We start from the raw sequence: 20,249 nt of genomic DNA, 5'->3' as shown, positions 1-20,249 counted from the left end.
TGTTTCAAAAAAAAAAAAAAAGTCAATATAGTGGTTTACCTTTAGGAAGAGAGTAAAGGGTAATAACTGTGAGGAAGAAGTTTGGGCTATTGTAATGTTCTCTTTCTTGATTTGGGTTATAGTTACATAGCTGTTTTCTTTGTGATAATTCGCTGAGCTATACACGTATAATTTGTACACTTAAAAAATACATTTTCTGGCCCAAGATTATTTTTTTTAAAAACAGCCAATCTCTCAGGGATCTACAGTTATAGGAGTCATGAACAGAAGTGGCGATGCCTTCAGGGGACTATTGAACATGAGAACAAAGAGTCAACTTCCAAATACCTTCTTTATATAATACCAAATGTTATAGAATAAATTTGTTCACCGAAATTCATATGTTGAAGCCCTAACCCCCAATGTGACTGTATTTGGAGAGAGAGCCGCTGGGGAGGTAATTAGGGTTAAATTATGTCATAAAGGTGGAACACTAATCCAATAAGAATGGCATCCTTACAAGAAGAGGAAGGGACTCTGGAGCTCTCTCTCCCTGCATGCTCAGAGAAGAGGCCGTGTGAGGACACAGCAAGAAGACTGCTGTTTACAAGCCAGGAAGAGAGGCCTCACCAGAAACCAACCCTGACAAAACCTTGGTCTTGTACTTCTAGCCTTCAGAACTGTGAGAAAATAAATTTCTGTTGTTTACGCCACCCAGCCTGTGGTATTTTGTTGTGGCAACCCAAGCAGAATAACATACCAAATGTTCACGTGTGTTCAACTGTTTCACCATAATAGCCTTTCTTACTTTGATCAAATTACTGCATCAGGATTCGATCTTAAATTTCCTGTTCCCTTTGCTTTGGTAAATGTAGCTGAGCATCCAAATTTCACTCAGTTTGGATGCTAACAAGCTTAGACAGTGATCTGACATTAATCAGTGCCTGATCCTATTCTATGCCTTCTTCCATCACTGTCCCACTAAGAAGCTTGCTTTTTTTGTTTCTTTTGGTTAAATAGTAAACATTTTTCAGGCTTTTGAATTTTGCCATTGTAAATGGTGAAAGATTCTCTCTCTCTCTTTCTTTCTCTCTCTCTCTCTCCCTGCATCCCTCCCTCCCTCTCCTCTCCCTCTGTGTGTGTGTGTGTGTGTGTGTGTTGGGAGGAGGTGGTGATCAGGATGCTAATCTATGCACAGTGACCTTTGTTTCTATCTGGCTGAGCAGGTGTAGGAATTAATCATTGTCATTCCTGGATCGTGTGGCTGCAGCTGTCCCCCACTGCCTTTCTGCCCCTGATAGATTTATTAGTGCATTTTGTTTGCTGGAAAACATGCCTCAGCACAGAAGAAATGGCAGATTAGAGAAGGTTATCTGTGAGTATAATTTTCTAGAAACATGGTTTTTTCTACACATCTGTACCTGTATACTCCAAACTCTTTCAAAAAAGAGAGAGGAGGAGAAGGAAAAGAAAGAGAGAAAGGAAAAGAAACAGATAATATGGTTTCTGTACTATCTGAACAATTATTTCCCATCTGAGAATTCTCACATTGGATCAGTGTTATGGCTATCCAGCCTAGGATTGCAAAGAACTGATTGTCTTCTAACCTCTATATTCTTCTTTTTGCAACTGCCCCCACTCCCAACTCACAACTATCTGCCAGAACCTTGGCATACTTTGGCTCTAGGCATAAGAAAATAAGTGTTCTGGGTTTACCTAGTGCTAAATTCATTTTAAAGCAGGCCTCACTACAACCTTCAAACTATAACTAACACTTGCTGGACCCCCAAGCATCCCCACAGTGTAGCTATCGACCTCAACAAATGCAACCATGGGATACTGACTCCAGCCTGGATGGAAATCAAAGTAGCCATGCCCCTTTGGATGCTGAGAGTCAGCCCCCAATCCAGTGTAAGTTTCCTGGGCCTGGTCTCTCTATTTTCATTCCTCCCCTTCCCCCTACCCACAAATCAGTCAGCACGCCCTGGGCAGAGGCTAAAGAGGAGCAGCCGGTGCCTGTTCAGAGTCTGTTCGTTCCTTTCTAGTGACCTATCACCTGCCTAGAATCCTAGATCTTAGCCTCAGATGTCTGTGCTAGCTTCAGCCTTTCTGGCACCACCCCTGACTCACTAGGACCTCTGAGAATTTTCTGCACTCCCTGACCCTGAATGATAGACTGTGAATCTCATTCACAGTTTACTCATTTCTTGACTCTTTCTATATTTCTCTTCCTCAGAAGGATCTCCTGGTTTTGGACATCCTTGCCTCATCAATGCCTGTATCACCACTGCTTGTTCTTACTTCCATGTTCGCAAGATCTGGCATATGAGTCTTCTTAGTCTTATGGATCTGCCTAGACTCATGAATTTAAACTCTTCTGGTCTCACCTCTTTGGCCACCATCTGAACCTCAATTCTGAGAATTTTTCTGTCTCCAACAGAGATACCAAGCATCTGAATATGAGAAGGCAGGTTAATCCTCTGAATGTCAACTTAGTGGTTAGGCCCATCTCCCAAAAAAGTGAAATAAAAACTCCTATTAGTAACTCATTTTGGTCAAATAATCTATTTTGGGACCATTTCCTTAAAACTGTATTTTATTGCTTGTACCATCTCTTGGAGGATAGTGATCACCCTTAAATTACCATGTGTTTTGTGAAGTTGGAACTTTATTTTTTATGTCCTAAATTTGAATATCTGAACCTCTAAATGGTATCTTCTCTTTCAAGTATTCTAGGATTTCATTCTGCCATATTCAAGATCTTTTTGTGATTTAATAGGTTTTGATTGCATCCTCACTGACTGTCTCTTTTCCAAGCCCTAGAATGGTCTGTCCTCATTGAATAGAGACCATGACATTCCAGTTTTCCTTCTCTAGAATTTATTTATTTTCCTCATATCCTTCTTGAGTAAAGGTGACTAAAGTCAAACATTTCCATTCTGGCACACTATGGTACTTTACCCTGGGCTTTATGCTCTCAGAAGAAGAGAGGAGGCGGCCTAGTTTTGCATGAAATATACAACAAACAATAATAAGAATAGAAATGTTGTGGGCAAGAGGAGTCTTTCTTAAATATCCATGTGTAAGAATTCCACAGACACACAAGATAACAACAGGAATGTACTTGCTTTTTTTTTGTTTTGAGATATTACTCACATACCATGAAATTCAGCTTTTTAAAGTGTGCAATTTAATAGTTTTTAGTTTCTTCACAAGGTTGGGTAACCACCATCACTAAGTCCAGAACATTTTTATCATCCCCAAAAGAGACTGCTACTGTTAGCAGTCTCTCATTCCTCCTTCTCCTCAGGCCCTGGCAACCACTGGTCTACTTTCTGTCTTTATAGATATGCCAGTTCTGGACATTTTATATGAAATATAAATGGAATCATAACATGGAGCCCTTTGTGTCGGGCTTCTTTCATTTAGAATAATCTTAGCATAATATTTATGAATTTGATCGTGTCGTAGCATGAAGCATTACTTCATTCCGTTTTATAGCTGAATATCCCATTGTAAGGATGGATATTCCACATTTTGTTTATCCATTCATCAGTTGATAGATATTTGTTTGTTTTCACTTTGGGGCTATTATGAATAATATGCTGCTATGAACTTTTGTGTGTATATAGGTTTTTTCTTATCCTGGGTATATACCTAGGAGTGGAATTGCTGGGTTATATGGTGATTCTATGTTTAACATAAGTGCAGAACTGTTTTCCAAAATGGCTACACCATTTTACAATCTCACCAGCAATGTATGAGGGTTCTAATTTCTCCACATCATCACCAACACTTGTTATCATCTGTCTTTTAAATTCTAGCCATCCTAGTGCGCATAACATGGTATTTCATTGTGGTTTTGATTTGCATTTCCCTTATGTCTAATAATGTTGAGTGTCTTTTTATGTACTTATTGTCCATTTGTGTATCTTCTTTGGAGAAGTGTCCATTCAAATCTTTTGACAATTTTTATATTTTTAAAAATTATTTATTTATTTAGAGACAGGATCTCACTCTGTCACCCAGGCTGGAGTGCAGTGGCATCATCATAGTTCACTGCAGCCTCGAACTCTGGGCTCAAGCAATCCTACTGCCTCTGCCTCCCAAAGTACTAGGATTGCAGGTGTGAGCCACTGTGCCCGACTGACAGTTTTTAAAATTTGATTGTCTTAGGAGTATACTTAACTCAGTAGTTCTCAAACTTGGTTCACATTAGAATCTCCTACAGAGCTCTTAAAAATCCTGATGCCCAGGCTTTACCCTACACCAGTTAAATTATAGTATCTGGGGGTAGGACCCAGGCAACAGTTTGTTCGTTTTTTTATTTCAAAATATTAAGGAGGTACAAATGTTTTAGGTTACATGGGTGCTTTTGTAATGCTTGAGTCCCAGCAATAGGTGTGGCCATCCCCCAAATAATGTTCATTGTATGCATTAGGTGGGGTTTTGTCCCTCCCCTTCTACCCCCTCTCCCAGGTTGATTTCTACTGAGTTTTACTTCCCTCTGTGCACATGTGTGCTTCACCAGTTAGCCATAGACCAATGGAACAGAACAGATAACCAAGATGTAAAACCATCTACCTGCAAGAAACTGATCTTCAACAAAACAGACAATGATTTACAGGGGAAAAGAAGCCCTATTCAATAAATGATGCTGGAAAAATTGGATGGCCACATGCAGAAGAATGAAACAGGACCTCTCACCACCTCTCACCACTCACAAAAATTAATTCAAGATGGATAAAAGACTTAAATCTAAGGCATGAAATCGTAAGAATTCCAGATGATAGTTTAAAAAAAAAAAAAAATCTCCAGGTAATTCTAATGTTTGAGAACCTTTGCTAAAGACTAGAAGACTAAGCTGATGATAACAATACAGAAATGTTCAGGATTTGGAAATTTAGAAATTATGCCAGGTATTAAAAATGAGAGACTTGACCCAAATGTGAATTGTAAAGTGCCTAATCAGGTCAACAAATAGAGGTGAGCTTTTTAATTAGGATTTTTGATAGGATGAGCTTTCCTATGATAGGAAGTTTCAAAACACCTATAGCTGGAGAAAATGGCCTGACTGTGGTTCTTCCCAAGTGACTAGGAGTTGGTTTTATGAGGTAACCATGGGTGAGCCAATAAATGTGACTGATCATGACACAATTAAATCCCTAAGCCCAGAAAATTAATCTCAATTATTCAATGTTCATTGACGAAACCGAAAAAAAGTGTGAGTATTAGCTAGGAGAAAAGTCAAAGGAGATTGGAAACTATTTTAAGAGACTTTATTGGAAGCATAGGAAAAAAGTAACTGACAATAAAAAAAAAAAATCCAAGTACGTAAAAATGTGACAGTCACAGTGATTATTGTGAAGGGAAAATAACAATTCTCAAAGAATGTAAAAAGCTTCCCAGAGGAAAGCAGGGAACCCACAGAGTATATTAGGCTAAGTACAAAATAGGAAAAAAGACTTTGAGAAACATTTTTGAAGAGTCCGAAACATGTAAAGGGATTATTTAAAATCTATTAAAAGGAAAAAACTAGAATAGGATCTTCTGCTGAGAATAAGGGGGCACAGGGAGTGCTCGGGTACCAGAAGACAATAGACTTAATTAATTATGTGTTTCTGAATTTATTGAGAAAGATACCAGAGTGATTAGCCTGCTCAAATTGCTTGCCATGAATAGATCAGTAGGAGTTGATCAAATAGTTTTCTGTGTTTTGCATATTTCAAGTCAGGTAGACAGAATAAATACTGATTAATCACTGTAAACTGTTGATGTTTGTCTTGAGACTTCTGAAGGCCTCCAGAAATTTTTCTCTCTGTCATGCCCCTCCCTGAAGTCACAGCCCCAGCCCTCCCCCTCCTACGGCCGCGCCTCTTCCGAGCAGTCTTCACCAGTCATCCCAACTTTCTCTGCTCCAATTCATTATTCAACTCATTTTCTGACTCTGTTGAAAGGTCGTTACAGCTGACTCCTTGCCAAGGTCATTAAATCAACAGATCTCTGTTCAGACCTCATTCTTTTTAGCCTTTAAGACATATAACACTGTTAACCATCTCCTTTGTTCCTCCTTTCTGAAACCTTCTATTTTCTTAGCAGCTGGAAGGACGGTTTTACCTATCTGTTTCTTACCAGCTGCTTTCACTGGCTCCAGAATTACCGACTCATTTAATTTTGACATCACCCCAGGTTTCAGTCTTGATTAACTTCTTATACTACACCCTTCACCTGGTTTTAACCTCTCCTGTGACATATCCCCAGCCCTGCCTCTTTCTAATCCCATTTTCTAACTTCATAGTTGATATAGCCATATGGATTTTCCACAGTTCATTTGGATTCAGTGACCAAAACCAGTCTCATATCTTATCACCAATCTGGCTGTCCCTCCCTGTAATTCCTATCTTGGTTAATAGCACTACCATCCACCCATTTCCCATTCTGGATTCCTTCATCTCCCTACACATCCAGTTAGTCACCAGGTCTTAGATATTTAACCTCTGGAATGTTTCTCAAATCTGTCTCCTATTTTCCAGCTCCTTGCTCAAGTATAGTCCTAATTTGCTTTTCATCTGGTCTATTGCAGTAGTCCCCTAACTAGTCTTGCCCACTTTTTCGGCTACTGCCCTTTTGCTAGCAGTTTTTTTTTCCCCAAACACAGCCTAGTTTTAAAACACAGACTTCTACTGTCTACACAAGTCCTGAAGTAAACATCTAAGGTATTTTATAGTGTTGCCCTAATGTACAAGTTCCACTCTTCCCCTTTAAATTAAGTTGTTCTCTGGTCATACAAGGGAATGGCCATTCCTTGAGCATACCATGCACATTCACCACCATGCCTTTGTTCATGCCCTTCCTTTTTCATAACTCTTCTCATTTCTCACCTGACAAACTCCTATCCATCCTTTGAGATAAATTCTTGTCTCAAAATGTGGGACCTGGGCCAGCAGAAGCAGCATCACCTGGTCACTTGTTAGAAATGTAACTTCTTGGGGCCCCTCCTTATACCCTACTTAATCCAAAACTCTGTGGGTTGAGGACCAGCAATCTGTATTTTAATAAGCTCTCCAGGTGATTATGATGCATTCTAAAATTTAAGAACCACTGCTTTAAGGCACAATTTCTTTATCCATGCCCATAGCACTTTGTATATACCTATGTTATTTACCGCATTATTTCATAACCATGTTTACTTATTCACTTATCTATTTACTTCCCTAAATTTTGAGTCCTCAAAGTCAAATATAATAGTTTTGCATCCTAGCACCTGCCATAGTGTCTGGCACATAGGAAGTGCGTGATAAGAATTCAGCACACTGAAACATACTCCCCTCCCCTCGAGGATTCAGTCCAGTCAGACTACATACAAACACAGGGCTAATAATCAAATAATGTCCAAAGCTTCTACTCTTAAAGGCTGATATGTACCACACAAACCAAAAGCATGCACACTGACAATACCAGATGTTGGCAAGAATGCAGAGAAACTGAATCTGTCATACATTGCTGATACATCACCTCCGGAAAACACTTTAGCAGTTTCTTATAAAATTAAACATACACTCACTGTGTAATTTATCAATCACACTCCTGGGTATTTACCCTGGAGAAATAAAACTGTATGTTCACACAAAAACCTATATGCAAATGTTTATATCAGCTTTATTTGTATTAATAATAGTCAAAAAATTGGAAACACTAACAATGAACTATCCAAAAAAGAAGTCAAGAAAACAACCCCATTTATAATAGTTTCCAAAAAAAAATTAAAACTTAGGAATAAATTTAACCAAAAAGGTGAAAGATCTGTACATTGAAAACTATAAATCACTGATGAGAGAAACTGAAGATGACCCAAATAAATGGAAAGATATCCCATGTTCATTGATTGAAACAATTAATATTATTAAAATGTTCCAAAGCATTCTACAGATTCAATGCCATCCCTACCAAAATTCCAATGACATTTTTCATAGAAGCAGAAAAAAAAATCCTAAAATTCTTAGGAAAACACAAAAGACCCCAAATAGCCAAGGCAATGTTGAACAAAAAGAACAAAGCTGGAGGCATCACACTACCTGATAAAGAAAATGTGGTATATGTTTACAATGGGGTACTATTCCACCTGAAAAAGGAAGCAAATCCTGTCATTTGCAACAACATGGATGAACCTGGAGGACATTATGCTAAGTGAAATAAGCAAGACACAGAAGAACAAATATTTAATACTACATGATCTCACTTATATGTGAAATCTAAAAAGTCGAACTCATAGAAAAATGGCAGTTGTCAGTGACTGGGGTCAGGGTTGAAGGTGGAAATAGGGAGATGTTGGTCAGGTCAAAGGGCACAAAGTTTCAGTTAGTATGAATAAGTTCTGGAGAGCTATTGTGCAGCATGGCGACTACAGTTAGTAATTGTGTATTATATACTTGAAGAATGCCAAGAGAGTATATCTTAAAAGTTCTCACCACACATGAAGTGATGGATATGTTAATTAGCTTGATTTAATCCCTCCACAATGCTTACATATATCAAAACATCCTGTTGTACACCATAAATATCCAATTGTACCTTAATAAAGCTGAGGGAAAAACTGGAAACAATCCAAACATCCTTCAACAGGTGAATAGATAAACTGTGCAACATCCACACAATGGAATACTACCCAGCAATAAAAATGGAACGAAGTATTGATACATGCAACAACTTGAATGGATCCCAAGGGCATTTTACTGAGTAAAAACCACCGATTTCAAAAGCTTACACGTTGTATGATTCCATTTATACAACATTCTCAAAAGAAAATTTATCATGATGGAGAATAAATCAGTGGTTGCCAGGAGTTAGGGCGGGGGAAAGGCGTGACTATAAAAGGCAGTGTGAGGGAATTGCATGTATGCATGTGTGTATGCATGTGTGTGTGCATGTGTGCGTGTGTGTGTGTGTGTGTGTGTGTGTGTGTGAGAGAGAGAGAGATAGAGAGAGAGAGAGAGAGAGATGGAACAGTTCAGTATCCTGATTCTGGTAGTGGTTACGAGTGATAAATTTCACAGAACCACACACACACACACACAGACATACACAAAGAGTGTATGTAAAAACAGGTGAAACCCAAGTAAGGTCTATAGTTTAGATAATAGCATTGCACCAACGTCAGTTTCCCAGTTTTGATCGTGTACTCTGGTTATGTAACATGTTACTGGGGAAATATGGATAAAGGGTACTCGGGAATTCTCTGTACTGTTTTTGTAACTTCTTGTGAGTCTTAAGTCATTTCAAAATAAAAATTTTTTTGAGAAAAACAAAGCACAGGGATTTCCGGTGAAAGCTAAATTAGAAAGCACTGCTTGATGTAATGCAAAGCCCAGGAAGTGGAAAGCTCACTGCCAGTGAGGTGGGAAAGGAGGAAGGAGAAGCAGTAGAACGTAGCCCGGCCTGCTAGCCTCCTTGCTGTCCAACTGGTCACTCCTTGCCCAGGGAAGAGTGAGTGCTGGGCTGGAGAGGGAGGTGGAAGCTTCCTTCCCAGCTGCCTTCCATGTGGAGAGAGGGGGAGGAAAATCTTTCCTCGATAGGCCTAGGTGGTAAAACAGAGAGAAGGGGATAAAGGTTCTTCCTTAACAGTGTTCATAAAAGGTTAAGTATGTGAACAGTGAAAGATTAGATGGTATAAGAACTCAGGCTCTCGAATCAAACCCCACCTCCAATCCCGGCTCTGTCACTTACTAGTCATGTGGCTTGATCACTCTATTGAACTTTGCTAAACCCTGTTTCCCTATTTAAAAACAGGAGTGATGAGACTACTTATCTCACAATGCTGTGAAGCAACTGCTTAGCATATATTAAATATATAATCAATGTTGGCTACTCTTTTTAATATTATTCTATCATTACCAATATTCCAAGAAGTAAAAAAAATTACATGCAGATGATTCGGACTATAATGTAATTTTTTTTTTTTTTTTGAAACAGGGTCTCACTTTGTCACCCAGGCTACAGTGCAGTGGCATCATCGTAGCTTGCTGCAGCCTTGAACTCCTGGGCTCAAGTGATCCTTCTGCCTTAGCCTCCCAAGTAGCTAGGACTATAGGTGTACGCCACCACACCTGGCTAATTTTTAAATTTTTGTAGAGACAGGGTCTCTCTATGTTGCTCAGGCTGGTCTTAAACTCCTGGCCCCTTCTCTCCCTCCTAAAGTGCTGGAGTTACAGGTGTGAGTCACCACACCCAGCCTATAATATAATTTTGATGATTCAGAGGGTCTTCAGAATCCTTCAGTACTTTTCCAAATCATAAAATCAGCACTTAGTCCCTGTATGTGTAAATATAATTTAACTTAAAATTAATAAGTTGTTACTTTCTATTACATGTCTCTTATATGCTTTGCACTTGGCATACATTATCTCTAACCTTCATAGCATGCAGGATAAAAATTATTTTCCCCATTTTCAGATAAAGAAACTGCTTCATTGTGGTTAGGCAAATCACCCAACATGCACAGCTAGTAAATCTAGGCAGTCTGATTTCAAAGCCCACATTCTTTCCACTACACCATGTCACCTCAGTATTAGTCCATGAAAGATGCTTAAACACATACACACACACACACACACAATTAGTTCTTTTTACATCAAATTACAGGGCAGACTATACAACTCCTGTCACAGCCTGGAGCAGACACTTCCAGGCCATTGTGGGGGCCAAGACTTAGAGACACTAGACAATGACAGAAATCAAGAACCCAAAGCCAACTATAGCAAGAATTCAGTCTGGAAGTTCCATCCAGTGGGTAAATCCAGGAGGCATGATGGGAACTGTGCCAAGGTCCAAGGTTAAGCCAGCCATTGGAACCAGAAGGGGCAGGCGAAACCCAGCAGAAGGCACTGCAGGCTCTGTGCACCCCAGGGGACTCGAGACTGCCTCTCTGTCTCTTCTTGATGACACTGCCAGCTAAACAGCTAAACAGGGCCTTTGTGGATCCTTGGTTGAGGAAGCAGGTGAAAATCCTTGGCCTACCAGCATTAGTACAGAATATTAGAAACCAGGCCCCAGGCAGAGGTTCATTAATCAGTAGGATGGAAAGAGGGTCCCGGGCAGCTGGGGTATATTAGCAGGAAGCGGAAGAACGCTGGAGGAAACCAGAGTCAGGACATCTGGATTAGCTGTCCCAATGTGGTCACTGTCTGCCTGTAAAACCACATGCAAGTTCCTTCATCTTAAAATGAAGGAGAATGTTCAGATCAGTGTTCTCAGGAAGCTGTGTTCCTGAGAACACCGGGACTTCAGTCCTGTCCAAGGGAACTGTAGGGGCACAGTGGTGGGGAGCAAGCAGGTCCGGCCTTTACAGCATCTTCCTTTGATCTCTTCTAAGTGCTGAACCTCTAAGAACCCTCCAATTATAATGATATATCCAGTTTAGCAAACATTTAAGAAGTTTCTACTAGGTTCAGGGCCTCAGAGAAGGTGCTAATGGGAACAGTGCTGATGAAAACCCAGTCCCAACATTGTGAATTCCCAGACTCTGGCCTGGTGGGGAATGGTTCTAGCAGCTGCAGTTGTTCAGAATTCCTCTCTGGTTCCAAGATACACCAAGGCCCAATGTTCTCCTGCCACCAACCTGAGGATGAGAAAGAGGGGAAAGGAAACCTCCCCCATATGACAGGTAGTCTTTTGTGCCTCAGAGAGATCCATTTACATGTCACCTGATAGCTGATAACGTTTCTGATTTAGCAGAGACTCCTGGTGATTGGATGGTTCTAGGGCCAACTGTGCTCGTGCTTTATGCCCTACTTAAAATCAGGGCATCTGCTGTGCCCTTTGGAATAGCTACAAGTCTCCTGCTAGGAATTGCTCAAGGCCTTTTCCTGCAGCTAAAAGGAGAAAGAAAGTTGAAATCACTGCCTTATAAATTACAGCACATGTTGTAACCTAGGGCCGGAGGTTTTAGGAGAAAAGAGAATTTGTATGTGTTTCTGGTGTTTTCCCCCCTGGCATTTTAAAAGCACATTTAAAATAGATTACAATTGCATGAGATATGGTAAAAATATATTCGGAAACTTATTTTTAAAAAAATCAATGTGGAATGTGGGCATAATCCTCCTAAGAAAAGCTGCACAAGCTTCCTTTCCAGTAAGGATACCCTTTGGGTTTTTTTCCCCCTCCTCATCACCAGCTTATCTGGAATTTATCAGTATGTTTGTTCACTTCCTAAACATGGGCTGTTATAATGAGGTAATGGTCATTTGGTCTTATGTCTAAATTTCCATATTTCAACTTTTAAATAGTAGTAAGGATGCATTTTTAAGTTGATCCTTAGGCCTGTTTACAGTCCAATCAAGCTATGAATTCTGAAATTTGTGCATGTCAATTTATATGTATATCCACATATTAATATCCATAATAGACATACATTCATAGACACAGATTTTGTTAAATAGCCCACTACATACTGAGAAAACAACTTTAATATTAAATTAGAATGTTATTCCATTTTAAAAGAAGAAAAGAAAGAATAAGAAAATTGTATCTGCAGTAAAAAGGTTAGAAACCAGGGGGTTAGTGTCTTAATGAGCTGAGGGCAGACATGATATCTCAATTGCCTTCCTATCTCCAGTTCTTAATACCTTGGCAAGTAGATATTTAGGAATTGTTGAATTAACATTTGACACATAGAGGTCATTAAAGAGATAACTAATAAAGCATGGGAACACTGAAGTCATCTGCTAAAGGGAAATTGGGGGGCAGGAAATTTAGCAAGTTTTCTTTTGCCCTTAATAGCTAACTTTTTGTTTATTTGATTGATTGATTGATTGGGATGTAAATTCCACTGCTTCTCTGGTAACCAGGTCAGCCTGCTGTTCCTGATTAAGGAAGAGAGGCAGAAATGCAAAGTGTGACTGGCTTATTAATAAGCCAGGGGTAGGGGAAAGACGCTGGCCTCTGGGATAACTTGAGAAGGGAAGAGCTAGAAGGGACCTTCTATTTAACCAGGTCCCACCACTGCTAACCATCCAGCTATTCTGTGGGCAGAATGTCTTTGTTCTTCCACGTGCTCTCCACCTTCAGCAGCTGTGGTCTGAACTGACAGGATGGGGGCAGGGAGCTCACTCTCAAGCACTACAGGAAAGCAGACAAATTTAGAGAGGCCAGGCCCACCCAGGACAAGAGGTAGTGCTGAGTGTTTTGGCTCATGACAAAACAATTTACTAGCTTCAAGGATGTAAAAAGAAGGCATGTTTCCTAGCCCAGCTGCAAGCAGCAACTCAGTCCAAGATCAGCAGATTTTCTGAAGCCCGGGAGTGGGATGCATGTTGTTAACCTCTGATGCAGATGTCCGCTGAGAGTCTGTAATCTGTGTGGCTGTGAAGATGAGTTCTCATCCATCAATTGCTCGACAAGGGCTGTCACCATATCTCTGGGCCTGCATGGCCCTCTACACATGATGTAAGAGACATACTGGAAAAAGAATTTCCTGGGGGAATTCTCCAGGAAGAAGTCAGCCAATGGAAAGGAATCTTTCGAGTGGCCTGATCTTATTGGAAACAAGTAAACATATATGTGCATGTGCATATGTGAATATACACTGCCCAAAATGCTGCACTTTCCTAGAAACAAAGAAAACGAGAGAGCAAAATGCTTCACAAGCATCCTGTTAGGATCCTTTCTCTCATTTATTTAGACTCTTTTCAGCACTATGCTGAGAGGGGAAGCAAAGGAAGGGCTCACCCAGACAAAGTTTTTTAGTGAGGGTTTGGGGTGTGGAGATTTGCTGAGTGGTCAAAACCCAGTGACTGTGGAAGTCCACAGCACTCGGAGCCCCCCAACCCCGCCCCAGGATATCTTTGGCTCTTTTGCATTCAGTAATGCCAGGGAATTCTCAGCCATTCCAGGAGGGACCGCGGGGATCCCCCTGAAACCACTACCATTACGCAGAAGGTACCGCTCTTGTCTTAACACACAGACATTGAACCAGCTCATGACTGTCCCTCTGACTCTCAGGCATCTCTGGTACTGTAGAGCCATTTGGCACACCTGCCTAGCTAGCCCTCATCCTTCCATCTAACAGAGGAGAGCTTTGCCAGGGAAAAATGAGATTAGGGAAGAGAACAAAAAAAAAAGGAAGAAAAGATGAGGCTTCCAGTTCCACTAAAAATTCATTCATTCATACAACAAATGGTTATGGAATACTTACCATTGTCCAAAGACTGTGCAGGGCTGGGTTAGGAACAAATAGAAAAAAGCTTGGCTTTTGAAGCGTAGAAACTGTCGTGGGACTAACATAAAAAAGTGGTAATATACCATAACAATTGTATTGATGCATGTAGACCCAGGGGTGTTATAGGGACATAGAGGACAGCACCCGACCTAGACTGAGGGCATCATCCAGACAGATACATGCTCTCATTTCTTTGAATCCAATGAGTTGAGTTATTCACTAAGAGAATATGAAAAAATACCTCATAGAGCAAATAAAAAGATTGGTGGCACACTAAGCTTGTGTGATTGATGTTGGAGACCATCGATTTTGGTGGCAACAATCTGCAAAGTCGTATAATTTTCTCCTGCAGCACTCAGCTGCCCGGATGTAAAAGCAGACGATGGATTGTAATTCTGATCTGAGTTTTATTGGGCAGATGCTGCAGAAGGGCTTTTTTGGAAAGGGAATTGGGTGTTATTGAGATCAACAGTTCAGACAACCAACCAGGGGCTTGAAACTGGGTAGAGAAAGGAAGAGACTGATAGACTGTGGGAAGCAAAAAACCAAGTAACTAGAGATGCAGGCTGTGAGCTGTCAATAAGCAAGTGAGTTAGGAGTGAGCATGCGAGAGGGTTGGAGGCTACGAGACTCATTCTTTCACTCATCAAAGTGTTTGCTGAGTGCCTCCAATGTCCAGGTAGTGTTCTAGTGCTGGGAATACATCATGAACAATCCTAATTGGGAGGAGAAGACAATAATAATAATAATAATCGCAAGTCAATTATGTAATATATTTAAAGGTTTTAAATATAAATTGGTAGACAATACTTAAATCTACTTGCTTTGAGGAAATTATGTGTGTTTGTGGCTGATTAAAATATTCAACTCTGCAGGCATCATCTTTTAGTTCAATAGAAAAATATAAACGGCATTGGTGGTACTATGAGGGGATGGGGAAGGAGAGAATAGAGCAGGATAAAAAGGATTCAGAACTCTGGGGGAATAGTATAATTTTAAATGGGTTGTCTTCACAGCCCTGCTTGAGAAAGTAACATTTGAACAAGAAATCAAGGGAGAAAGAGAATGAGCCATTCAGACATGTAGATTGAAATATTCCAGGCAGAGAAAACAACCGCTTCAAAGCCTTGAAGTATCTGAGTGCCTGGTGTTTTCAAGCAACAGCAGAGATGCCATGTGGCTGGAGAGGAGTGGGCATGGGGAAGAAGTAGGAAATGAGGTAGCGAAATACTGGGGACCAAATGTGTAAGTTTTGTAGACCCTGGTAAAGATTGGCTTTTCCTCTTGAAAATGGAGAGCCATTGTGGGCTTTTGAGCAGAGAAGTGACATAATCTGATTTATCTTTAGTGGATCACACTGGCTGCTATGTTGAAAATAGACTTTCAGGAGGTTCCAGGGTAGAAGCAGGGAGACCAGCTAGGAGGCTTTTGCAATAATCCAAATGAGAAATGCAAAGTAAGACTTTGATCAGGTGGTGGCAGCAGAGGTGGTGAGAAGTAGTTGGATTATTTCAAGGGCAAAGCCAACAAGATATCACAACAGATCAGATGTGGGTGGTGCGCTAGAGTCAGGATGACTCCAAGGTTTTTTGATCCAAGCAAACGGAAGGATGGACTTGCCATTATCTGAATGGGGGGAAGAATGTGGGAAGTTGAAGGAGAAGACTAGGGATTACATTTTGGATGGATTGTAGTCAAAGAGTGGGATATTGGTGTTCATTCTTGAGGTGGATCCACTCCGAATGATCTTGAGATCCAGGGTGTAACCTGGTGATGGGCGTCTCTCTGAAGTGGAATAAAGTGAAGTCATTATAATTAAAGAATTTAGAACTCTGGAGGTTAAAAGGTTAACGAAATCTCCTAGAATAGTCTACTAGGATGGTGGCCCAGGCAGGAAAAGAAGGAGCAGGGCCAGCCCGTATGATAGAGAATTTAAATGCAAATGGCTAGAGGTCGCATTAATATTAATTTGAGGTGTGCAAAATTTAAATTGGATTCAGATTGATGAATACATTAGAAATAAGCAAGACAGCAAAAGATCAGATTTGCTGGAACACATCAGATAACATGATAAAGCTATTTGGATTTTTTTTTTTAGATAGATTTATAATCCCATTGTAGCATGGATCAAAAATAGTGGATTAAAAATAAATTTTCACAATTTAAATCTTAATTATTTTATTAAAAAGATTTTTAGAAAGACATTCATATTTGATTTTAGATATGTTAAAACCCAATATCAATTCATGCAGCATTTTAGAAAGCATGGTCCTGTGACATCTTAGAAAAGTTTTCTGTTAGTCACAGCACACCAAGAAGTACCTTCTGCCCCACTTTCAGGCCATGTTTCCAAACTCAATAACTCCAAATATTACTAGACCTCCAAGTTCAGAAACCAATATTTGATAAAGATTTTTAAAACATCATAGCATTGAGCTGGTGGATGACACTTAAGTGTCTGAATTCACTGAAGACTATTGAAATGATAATCCAGGGTTATACAGGGTCTGCAGCTGTAGATGGGTATTTATCTAGATGTATTGAGATCTTACTTGAGAATAGAAAAATCAAGAATGGCATTAGATTTCCAGTCAATAAATGAAGAGGAGGTGATAATGAAATAACTATATAATACTTTAAAAAAAAAAAAACTCACCTTGTTTCTGCCTGCCACTAACCCAATCCAGGCTTTTAACATTTCATAAATGGAACACAAGTAATCTAGATGGTACTGGCTATTTATAATTAAGTAGACAATATTTAAATCTACTTGCTTTGGGGAAATTATGTGTGTTTGTGGCTGATTAAAATATTCAACTCTGCAGGCATCATCTTTTCGTTCAATAGAAAAATATAAATGACATTGGTGGTTGAATTCCTACCAAAGCGGCAAAGACATTCTCCAGACATATATAATTCGCCGCTGAATTGGAGATGATTCACCTTTCAGTGACTTCACAGGTGTTAACGTGGCCAGACAAAATAGGGAAATCATCTTCTATTCATTTTTTTTTCCCTGAGGCAAGTTTTCAGTAAAATTTTTCAGGAAAAATATCAAAATATACATATATAAGTCCATAGCATATCAATTTGAACAATGAATTAACATCAACGTCTGAGATGTGAAGGCTATGTAATATATATTTTGTCAAAAATTACTAAATTGAAGGAGGGAGGAGGGAGGAGGGGACGGGTATTTGCATACACAAAGAGTGCAATGCGCACCACCCGAAGGATGGACATATTTGAAACTCGGACTTAGTGGGGGAGGGGGGAGCAAGGACAACATACGTAAGCTAAACATCTGTACCCCCATAATATGCTGAAACAAAAAAAATTACTAAATTGAGCTCGTCCTAACTAAATCAGAAAGGGAAGAAATTCTAAGTCAGGATTTCATGTCATGCTGCATCACTCAAAGAAAACCTGATTGCATGATGGTGTTCAAATAAAATGGATCCAAGAAGAATTAAGAGAGAAACCTACCCATCAGTGATCTAGACAGAATAGACATGTGGCTGTGAAACCCAGGCAGTTGCTTGGTGAGGAGGTCACCGTAAGGTATTCACAGCTTATGTGCAGGAACATGGTAGTGGCCATGGGGAAGAATGGCCTCTGTCATTGGTCTTGCAGGAGCCCACTCCCTGGTTTTGCCACTGCCCAAGCTTCTGACTGCACCAAATCGCCAGTCGCAGGTCGGCAGTGCCCTCTGTTCTAAATCAGTGTCAGCACTGGTCTCTTTAATGTGTTACTTTTCTTTAAAAAAAACAAAAATGCTTTGTGAAGCTGCTGGTTGGCATTGTTCTTACTTCCCTAGTTAATATTCAACACATATTTTCTTTTCTTGTGCGGAGAAACAAAGAAACCAAGGAGGAGCACTCCCTGCAAGTCCACAGCGTGAAGGCACTGAGACTGGGGAGGCAGAGCTGAGTGAATAAGTGGATGGTACAATAGAGCTTGAATTTTGGTGCAAGAGACTTAAGGAAAGCAACAGAAAATTGTTCTTTATACATGTAGGTCTTTTGCTAAGTGATAAAGATGTATTAGAACAGAAAAAAAAAATCAGGTGTTACAGAGAGCTGAAGGTTACACCAAAAATCTGAAAAGTAATATTTTTGCACCACCTTAGAGTTTGACAAGAGTTTTGGCACACACCTCATTCGATCCTCACGATAACCTGTGGGGTAGATATGAAAGATACTATCTCTGTTTTACTGAAGAGGAAACAGCGTATTCCCACCTATCACACCCGACTCCAGTTCCATTGCTCCTGACATGACTGTATCCGGCATAAACATACTGGCAGGAATGGAGAGTTAGAGAAAACTCAGAGGGACTTTGAAACAAGAAGCGAGAGAACTTGGCAATTGATTGCGTATATCTGATAAAGAAACAGAAGAAGGAAAAGGTGATTCCTAGGTTTCTAAAACCTGGAAGAGGAAGATGGTGAGATTATAATATCATAAGTTAAGGTTCACAACATGCCTGCCATGTGCCAAGCGCTTTGCCGTATTGCCTCGATAAATCCTCATAATTCTTTGGGGAATTAGGAGGGGAGGTATTATTATTATTATTTGCATTTTACAAAGAGTATACATAAAAGTTGTTCTCCTTTTTAGAAAGAGAGAAAAAATCTTCTTTCCAAGATGAGGTTAAGCTCAACTGGACTCATTGGCCTATGGTGACAGTACTTGTGGCCTGAGCCCTGGGGCGATTGTTTAGTCTTCTTGTGTGTATTGCACTACCAGCCACAAAGTAACCAAACTGGGCCCCTGGTGGTTATGACATTTGCAAATCCAGCACGGTCAAACTGCTGTTTAATGCCTCCTAGGTACTTTGCCTGTCATTAAAATAGGCTTCACTAAGTGGAAGGTTTTGCCTTGGTCCTGGCCTTTAAGGTGATTGGCCAGGTAATCAAGAGACATAGATAAGAATGCTTTCCTTCTTAGTTATTATTTAAAAATAAAAGTATAACAAACATATCCCTGATATATAATCATCAAATGACTATTAGTAAAAATGTTGCATTTATGCAGAGTATATTTAGACCAAAATTCTTAAGTATAATGGTATTCCTCCCTGATACTTGTTACTTTTAATTAATCATTATCACTCACTGCCCAGTGCAAGCTCAATTTTCCCCTTAGCGTAACCATTTCACCTCCAGAACCTCTGTTGCTGTGCAGGGTTTGTCTGAGACCCTGATCATCCGTGTCTCCCTCTCACCTTCAAACTGCTCTCTAACCTCGTTTAAAACGACTCGGGAAAGACCATTCCCCAATTTGCTGCTTCTGATCCCTGCTTGCTCTTTCTCTCCTGGTCAAGTAGAGAGAGGAAAACAATTTACATACAAGGTGAATAGTGTATTAAGAAAATCCCAAACCCCTTTCCAAATAGCCATTTTCCTTACAGCTCATTTCTAAAGGCTCCAAACTGTCTCTCTGGGTATCTACCTGCTGGTTATTTCTTCACTCAGCTGCATGCAGCAGTCCCTTAGCAACCACAGACTTCATGCATAAAATTCTAACTCTGACGCCACCTGTTTGTAGGTAGTCAGCCTTCTTTTAAAAGACTTGAAGTTATACAAGCAAGAAGTGCCAGAATTTCATTCTTTTTGAAAATAAATTTAAATAAATCCTAAGTTTTCACAGGGCTGCCAAGTCGTTTCTCCCCAAGGGCCCTTCACTGAGAGGCCGCACTGGAGACTGTGCTGGGGGGGAAGCTTTGCTCTTACAGGTCACTGGCCCCAGGGCAAAGGGCCCTGGCTGTGTCTTTCTCCCTGATCCCCTCTAGGATTGTGAAGATGTCCAGTCCCAATCTGAACATTGTGACTTTACTGGGCAGTTGTCTGACTTACAGCAGTGCTTACCTCTTTGGGATTCAAGATGTTTCAGTAGGAAGCTCAATGGAAACTCTGATTCAGGTAGGTAAAATTTTTAAGTTTGGTTTTGAATATGATGTTATAATTTTGATGATTTTTTTTAAAAGTGTCTAATTGAAGTTAAAAGTTTTCGTGATTTTTTAAACCAGCTGCTCCTGTGGGTGGGGGTTAGCTTTA

At 40.0% G+C, this 20,249-nt stretch overlaps 1 protein-coding gene across 2 annotated transcripts in view; it reads left to right on the top strand.

The window, feature by feature from the left end:
* GPR156 (G protein-coupled receptor 156) overlaps positions 1-20,249 on the top strand; it is a 76,726-nt gene that overhangs the window by 33,820 nt on the left and 22,657 nt on the right. For both annotated transcript variants that reach the window (XM_012640441.1, XM_012640433.1), the window contains exon 3: positions 19,985-20,114. In XM_012640441.1, coding sequence (XP_012495895.1) covers positions 19,985-20,114 — 130 coding nt within the window. The remainder of the gene's footprint in view (positions 1-19,984; positions 20,115-20,249) is intronic.

This window comes from Propithecus coquereli, unplaced genomic scaffold, assembly GCF_000956105.1.
Source record: "Propithecus coquereli isolate 6110/MARCELLA unplaced genomic scaffold, Pcoq_1.0 Scaffold10, whole genome shotgun sequence".
Lineage (NCBI taxonomy): Eukaryota > Metazoa > Chordata > Mammalia > Primates > Indriidae > Propithecus > Propithecus coquereli.
This window is presented reverse-complemented; position numbering and strand designations above follow the sequence as displayed.